Source organism: Elgaria multicarinata, chromosome 3 (assembly GCF_023053635.1).
Source record: "Elgaria multicarinata webbii isolate HBS135686 ecotype San Diego chromosome 3, rElgMul1.1.pri, whole genome shotgun sequence".
Classification (NCBI taxonomy): Eukaryota; Metazoa; Chordata; class Lepidosauria; order Squamata; family Anguidae; genus Elgaria; species Elgaria multicarinata.
Window position 1 is genome coordinate 154,374,967 of NC_086173.1, and position 7,984 is coordinate 154,382,950.

The 7,984-nt window shown below is 49.8% G+C and overlaps 1 protein-coding gene across 2 annotated transcripts; it reads left to right on the top strand.

Annotated features, from left to right (window-relative positions):
• Positions 1-390: 390 nt before the first annotated feature.
• On the top strand, positions 391-7,656 carry LOC134396922 (uncharacterized). 2 transcript variants are annotated; one of them, XM_063123533.1, is made up of 2 exons: positions 391-456; positions 5,538-7,656. In XM_063123533.1, exon 2 carries the CDS (start codon positions 5,975-5,977, stop codon positions 7,403-7,405), a length of 1,431 nt encoding a protein of 476 aa, XP_062979603.1. In that variant the 5' UTR covers positions 391-456; positions 5,538-5,974; the 3' UTR covers positions 7,406-7,656. The 2 variants fall into 2 exon arrangements, with proteins under 2 accessions (XP_062979603.1, XP_062979602.1); XM_063123532.1 differs by lacking the exon at positions 391-456 and adding an exon at positions 554-717.
• Positions 7,657-7,984: the final 328 nt, after the last annotated feature.

Here is a 7,984-nt window from a genome sequence, read left to right on the forward strand (position 1 = left end):
TCAGAAGTAAACCTTGCAGCCTTCAATAGACTTACTTCCAAGTAGTGGCGTGTAAGGTTCGGATAGCAGCCGTGCAACCTTATTATCATCATCATCATTGGATCCACTTGGATCGAGGCGGGGAACAACAGTAAATACTAAATTCTAAAATTTTATGCATTTATCTGGCGGGGACTAAAAAAAACATTTGCAATCCATGGGACTTATTTCAGAGTAAAGCTGCACGGAATCGGGGCAATTAAAACAAAAACAAAAAACGCGGGAAAGGTCCCTAAAGGTTTGCGCCTTGGTAGGCAGAATTTGTCTGAATTTCCCAATTTCCAGCCCGAAACAATCGCTTGCCGCACACATCCACCCTGGGCTCCATCCATGTGCTCAGCGAAGCCGAGCGAAGATCGTAGCTTGGGCGGATTTGCATCGCAAGAGAGTTTCGGGCTTTTCCTGGATCACGTGGCGGTAAGCGGAAAAACAAAGAAGCCGATAGATAGATCGAGGAGGAGGAGGAGGAAAGGAAAGGAAAGGGGTCGGTGGGTGTGTCCGTCTGCCTCGATTTGTTTAAAAACTAGATCGCCCTCTTTCTCCTTCCCTCCCTCCCTCCCTCCATCTTGGAAGTTGTAGTTGCGCTCGGGGAGATGCAGGGAGGATTTCTGATGCAGCCAAACAGAGGAAAAGGGTCGGAGGGATCTTCTAAGTAAAGCAGATCTTGAAGGGTTCCTGGTGAGTGGGGCTTTCGGAGGGGCAGGGGAGATGAGTGGACAGCAGAGCCCCACCGAAGGGCTCCCCCCCCCCCCAGGGCTGCAACCCTAAGCACGTGCGAACTACAGCACAAGCCTAAGCCAATGTGGAGTAGTGGTTAGAGCAGCGTTTCACTACCTGGGGCCTTTTACATGAGCTGGATTATACTAATATCATTCCCCAGATAAGATGGGTTGGACTAGAGCAAGGCTCATACCCCAACACTTCCATGAAGCTCCTCGAGGTGCAACATTGAGCCAGTCGCATGCATGTTTAAACATGCATGGGCATGTTTAGCCTGGAGAAGAGAAGATTGAGGGGAGACATGAGAGCACTCTTCAAATACTTAAAAGGTTGTCACACAGAGGAGGGCCAGGATCTCTTCTCGATCCTCCCAGAGTGCAGGACACAGAATAATGGGCTCAAGTTAAAGGAAGCCAGATTCCAGCTGGACATCAGGAAAAGCTTCCTGACTTAGAGCAGTACGACAATGGAATCAGTTACCTAGGGAGGTTGTAGGCTCTCCCACACTAGAGGCATTCAAGAGGCAGCTGGACAATCATCTGTTAGGGATGCTTTAGGGTGGATTCCTGCATTGAGCTGGGGGTTGGACTCGATGGCCTTGTAGGCCCCTTCCAACTCTGCTATTCTATGATTCTATGTGCTCTCTCTCTCTCTCTCTTTCTTTCTCTCTTCCTGTGTCTCTCTCTGAGCCTAGCCTACCTGGCAAGGTTGTTGCAAGGAGAAAATTGGGTGTGTGGAGAAAGGACTTTTGAGGTTGTTGAAAGAAAAGTGGGATAAAGTATAATAAATAACATCACTTACTCAGAAGTAAGCCCCACTCAGTTCAGTTGGGTTTACACTTTAGCAGCTGTGTGACCCATTGTGATTTCCTTTACCTTTCTTTCTGATTTTGTATTTTCTCTATTCTTCTGAGAAGTTTGCCGTCTTCACTCCTTCTTCTGGTTAAAACACACACACACACACACACACACACACTTCCAAACACTAATTTACCCTGATCCTTTATTTTTTATTTTAAAAAAAGGTTCATTCTTTCCAGCAAATTGAAGCTCAAGGGTTTGTCAAACTAAACCAAGTCAAAATGCAACATAGATGGAAATTACAATACCTGTTCAAAAGATGATTGATTTTTTATTTTTTTGAAAAACACACCTGTCGGCTTTCCATGGTTAAAACCCACCAAAGCTTTCAATAAATAAAACAGACTTTACCTGGCTTCATAATTAATTATTATTATTAGGATCTGCAATAAAATGTTGCAGTGCACCCTCCTAACAGGGTTAGAAGGGTGCACTTTTCGGGATTTGAACCAGCTATGCTGTCCTGCAGGATCGTTTAAGCCTGCCTTGGAATTTCAGGAGTTGCAGTGCCAGCATATCTGGAGGGCACCAGGTTGGGGTAATAAGTCCATGGTTTAATTAACCCATGGGTTGTTGGCTAAGCTAGAATTAACCCATGCCAAACAATCGAGCAAATTGTGGTTGTTTTTCAATTACTGGGTTGCTTAGGTCCTTCTCCCTTCATTCACTCTCTCCCTGTATCCCATATGGGTTTGCTTCACTGTGACTGTTTTTTTTTTTTTTACTCTTCTTGCCCATTGCCTCTGTAGCCTGTGAAACAGCCCATGAACAACCCACAGTTCTGGGTTCACGTGTAATGACAGCTCGTGGTTTAAACAACCCACAGTTCACAACCCAACAACAAGCCAAGGGGCCAGTTTGCAGTATCATCACAGTGGCTTATTTAAGCTGCAAAGTGTGCTGGGTGTGATTTAAATAATGACTGTATGGGCACAGCTTTTAATGGCATCCTAATTTAGGAGGTGTGGCTTGTTGTAGGGCTGAACAATGGGTTATTTGAGAGTTGCTTAACCCTCCCCACAAGCCATGCCACCCAGATTCAGATGACACAACAATTGTGCCGTAGCTTAAACAAGGCATCATGGCTTGTTTAAGTTGCTGTAATCATGTGAACTTGGTCATGGGTTCTCACTTAAACCACCATGCTGGGTTCACACAAGAAAACAACGCATAGCAGGGGTGGTTTTATTGTGACTTGTGTTGGGGCAGTTCACACATTAACACATTTCCCTGCATATTCAGCCAATTCCTGCTCTCCTGCCATCGGTGGAAAACTGATAAACACGCCATCACTTTGTTCAAGAAACAGACCAGCCAAGTCCTGCTCCAGAGGTGATGTTTCAACACCCCTCCCTGTTTCAGCCAACTTTGGTAGAATTGTACTTTTCAGCACAAGCCCTTCTTTGGGTGGAGGGGAAGTGGTACGGGTGACAGAGTGCATCTTGTGTCTTGTGGCACAAGAGCTGCTGCTCCTCTTCCTGGGAAAGTTGCCATGCCAGTACCCTTGGAAGAGCGGCATGATGGCACTGTCTTTGGAATGCCTGGAAGGGTGATGCCCTACGACTAGTGGCGGCTGGGTTTTTCTGCACCGATTGAAACCCAGTTGGATTGCTTGTACTGGAGGAGTAAGTTGAGCTCCTGGTCCTTGAAGCAGAATGTGGGTCATGCCATTCAGGAAGTGGTGTGGAACTTCTTGCTAAGGACAATGCTGTCCAAGATTGACTTCCCTGGGAATGCTGCTATGGAGCTTTGCAGGTCCGCCTTACCAGAACCTGTTGTTCTCCCAAGGGTTCCAGCCTGGCAACTCTCCCAGGAAGAGGAACTCTCACATTACACAGTAGCGGATCTCAAGGAGGTTGTGATGTGCTCTGTTGGCCATACGGACTCCCTTCCACTCGAGGGAGGCTTGTACTGGAAAGTGCTGTATTGGCCATACAGACTCCCTTGCACTTGAGGAGGGCTTGTACTGGGAAGTACAGTTCAATCAGCATTAGCTGAAGTGTGTGGGTGGTGAAACACCACTGCTGGAACAGGACTTGGTTGGTCTGTTTGCTGAAGAGAGTGATCCCCATTTACCAATTTTCCCCCTGGGGCAGGAGAGCAGAAATAGGCTGAATGTGGAGGGGAACCTGTTGAAGAGCTGACAAGCAACAGCTGCTACGAGTGGAGAACTGCTCCATGAGATGTCACCGAAGCACAGGAGGGAGGGTGCAGAAGGATATGTGCCACTGACTAATGCACAGAGAGCAGCACATTGGAGGCAAAACAGAAAACTGACAGTATGTAACTTGGGAGAGACTTGGTTCATGCCACAGAACCATCTGGGGATGCACACACAAACTTTTCCTGGAACTAGACGCTTGGGAGAATAGAGAGTGAATGGACGTCTCCTGTCTCTGTGGACCACGTGTCCCAGAGCAAATGTGTTTCTGGAGCGTTGGTGGTAGCTACTGCTCTGTCTGGAAGCATGGATGCCTCAGGTTGGACATTTGAGAGGGCCGCAGCAGGACGTACTGCCGTGATGGAAAGGCAGGCCAATGTCCTGCATGTGTTAGCAGCAGCCTTTCCAAAAAGCTGTTCCAGGACAGCAGGTCCCAGGCTCTTAGCTTCTTATTTGTATGGCCCCACTCAGCAACTTTTGCCTCTTCTTGCTTGGGTTGAATTTCAACAACATGCTTGGGGGTCCTACAACCCTGTGACCCACAGGCACATCATGTGCTGCTTCAGCCTGTGGTTCTGAGTGTGCGCTTCCCAGAGCCTATGGCGATACCAGAATGTGTCCAGCCAAAACCACAGTTGAGAATGTACCTCCTGTGCAGCCAGGATGTTACAGTGGGCTAATAAGCAGGCCAAAATGTCCAGCAGGCCCACTTTCGAATGGCAGAAGACCCCCCCCCTTCCTTTCCCCATCCAAACTGATGCTTCTCAGCACAATTTTCCAGCTGGACATCAGGAAAAACTTCCTGACTGTTAGAGCAGTGCGACGGTGGAACCAGTGACCTAGGGAGGTTGTGGGCTCTCCCACACTAGAGGCCTTCAAGAGGCAGCTGGACAACCATCTGTCAGGGATGCTTTACGGTGGATTCCTGCATTGAGCAGGGGGTTGGACTCCATGGCCTTGTAGGCCCCTTCCAACTCTGCTATTCTATGATTCTACAATGTCTGTCCTTCCTTCCCTTTGTACTGCTGTCTTTTCCCCATCCTCCGACTTACTGTTAAGTAGCAGCGCTGGAGTGCAGGAACAGGAATGAAAGAAGTTGGTGATCACAAGCTGAATATGAGCCAACAGTGTGATGTGGCTGCAAAAAAAGCAAATGCTATTTTGGGCTGCATTAATAGAAATACAGCTTCCAAATCGCGCGAGGTACTGGTTCCCCTCTATTCGGCCCTGGTTAGGCCTCATCTTGAGTATTGTGCCCAGTTCTGGGCTCCACACTTCAAGAAGGACGCAGACAAGCTGGAGCGTGTTCAGAGGAGGGCAACCAGGACGATCAGGGGTCGGGAAACAAAGCCCTATGAGGAGAGACTGAAAGAACTGGGCATGTTTAGCCTGGAGAAGAGAAGATTGAGGGGAGACATGATAGCACTCTTCAAATACTTAAAAGGTTGTCACACAGAGGAGGGCCAGGATCTCTTCTCGATCCTCCCAGAGTGCAGGACACTCTGAGAGAAGATCAGTCATATGTTCACTTCCACAGGGGCTAGAAGAGCCATGGGGTTAGCGAGTTCAACAAATTGCCCCCCTCTATAGAAGAGTCCAACATATGGGGTGGAGAGGTGGGTCTCTAGGTGTTAAATCAGGCATGGTAGCAGTGGTGGGTGGTTATATAAATCATGCTGCTAGTGTAGAAATAACTGTGCTTCTTTTGTCCCCCTGCCTTTCCCCACCCCCCACTCCTTGTCATCCATCCCCCTCAGTATGACTCTTCAAGAGTCGCGATAGACTGCTTTACAGATACCTATATGAAAACATCGAGCCCATGGGATGCACCGAGATTTCCCTGCTGTGGCATGTAGACTGCTTTGACTAGAGGGCACAGTATTCAGGCCCCGTCAGCGCAGACGTGAAAGCGTCGGCACGAGGGAGAATTGAGAGCCGCCCTAATTTCACAGCTCCAGTGAAACAGCAGTAGTCTTGGGAAGCCATGGGGTGAAATGGGATAGATCAACGGTAACTATCCCTTTATGGCTGTTAATGCCAGGGAGGTCAGAGGGGCCAAGTAGGCAGAGGAAACGTATCTGCTGTCCAGTTCTTTAGCACCCTTCCCTCCTCTCCCTGTTCCTCCACACCTCCCCCCACCCACAGCTGGTGTCCGTTTGCTCCACCTCCACCCAAAGCTGTCTGAGAAGCAAGTATGGCTGACCATGCTGCCGTTGTGGCGGCCATGTGCACGAGCCTACAGTGCATCATCGAGTATCGCGACTCTGCGGAGGAGCTGTTCCAGGGGCGTTTGAGGTGCCGTACGGCAGCCGTCGAAGCCTTGGAGCAACACCTCAAAACAGTTGGAGCGGCGGAGGAGGCGGTGGTGCGCTTAGAAAGAGACCGGCTCCGGGACCACATGCGGAGCCTGACGCGGATGCGCCGGAGAATATCCGCCGCGGTCAAGCAGGCCCGAGAGGCTGTTGCGGCCATTGTGATGGCCGAGCACCTCAACACGGACCTGTGCCTGACGCGCCGCTGGTCGCTGCCCCGCACCGAAGCCGTGTGGGCCTCCATGATCGAGCTAGACGATTGGGACGACGCGCGTTTCCGCGGGAGTTTCCGGATGTCACGGAAGACGTTTGACACCATCGCTGACGAAATTAGCCCGATCATCCAGAAGCAAAATACGGTCATGCGCCGGGCTGTCCCGGTCAAAAAGAGGCTAGCGCTGACGCTGTACAAATTGGCGTTCAACTTGGGCTACCTTCCGCTCAGTACCACCTTCGGCGTCGGGAAATCGACAGCCTGTGAAATCTTCAGAGAAACGGTGCGAGCCCTGAACAAACTGTATCTAGCTGATGTCATCAAGGTGGGTGATGAGAAAAACAACATCCAAGGCTTCTGTGAGCTTGGATTCCCTCACGTAGGGGGTGCCCTCGACTCATCGTATGTAAGAATCCTTGCACCGGAGGGGAGGGGACCAGAGTACTACAACCGGAAGTGCTTCTACAGCATGGGTTTGCAGGCAGTGGTAGATGCAAATGGCAGGTTCATGGATGTGTACGCTTGCATTTCTGGAAAAACTCCTGACGCGGCTATGTTTTGGAATTCACCGGTGGCAGATAAGCTGGCCACAGGCACGTTCTTCACTGCCCCTCCCGAAACAGTTAACGGAGTCCCAGTGTCCCCTCTCATCCTGGGCGACCCAGCTCTTTCGCTTCGACCTTGGCTCATGGCACCGTACCGCGTTCCGCGAACGCCCAAAGAAAAAAACTTCAACTACTACCACAACAGGGCCAGACTCCCGGTGGAGAGAGCGTTTGGGCGACTGAAGTCACGGTGGTGCTCCCTTTACACGGTTCTGGATGTCGAGGAAGACCTTGTGCCAGATGTTATCATCGTGTGCTGCATCCTTCACAACATCTGCGAATCGAGGGGGGACGTGATCTTGGAAGAGAACCCTGACCTTCCTGGGCCGGAGGCTGAGAACGACGCCGTCCCCATCGACCCCCAGAGGCCGCAGCCTGCCCCACCCCCGCTGAGTCCGTGCTCAGAAGCAGCATTGCGTCGTGAAACGCGTGCGATACGAGCAGCTATAGCGGACTTCATCTGGGACCATTACCCACACGTTATCCGTAGCTAAGTACCGTGTGTTACTGTGCATGGCCATGTAGGTGCTTTATTTCCCCCACTCACCCAAATGAAATGCTTGCCTGTCTCCTCTATGACCCAAATAACCTTTTAGTAAAATGTATTGTGTAATCCATGTCAGATGTGTTTTTTTGTCAAGAACATATGAGGGGAGCCTGTGTCTGCAAGATCTTCAAAAGAGAAAAGTAACAGACAGAGCGGGAGGTTGTGGTGGGTTTGAAGACAGAAAACATTGTATCTTTGTCGCTGACCACTCTCACACACACTAGGGTGACCATATGAAAAGGAGGACAGGGCTCCTGTATCTTTAACAGTTGTATTGAAAAGGCAGTTTCAGCAGATGCCATTTTGGTGAAATTTCCTCTTCATCACAACAGTTAAAGCTGCAGGTGCCCTGTCCTCTTTTAAATCTGGTCACAGTGTAGCTGCAGTATAGCTCCTGCAGCTTTCACTGTTGTGATGAAGAGGAAATTTCACCAGGTGCGACATGCATACAAATGGCACCTGCTGAAATTCCCTTTTCTATGCAACTGTTAAAGATACAGGAGCCCTGTCCTCCTTTTCATATGGT

Coding starts and splice junctions, on each gene's coding strand:
- LOC134396922 (XM_063123533.1), top strand. CDS start 5,975: ATGGCTGACCATGCTGCCGTTGTGGCGGCCATGTGCACGAGCCTACAG.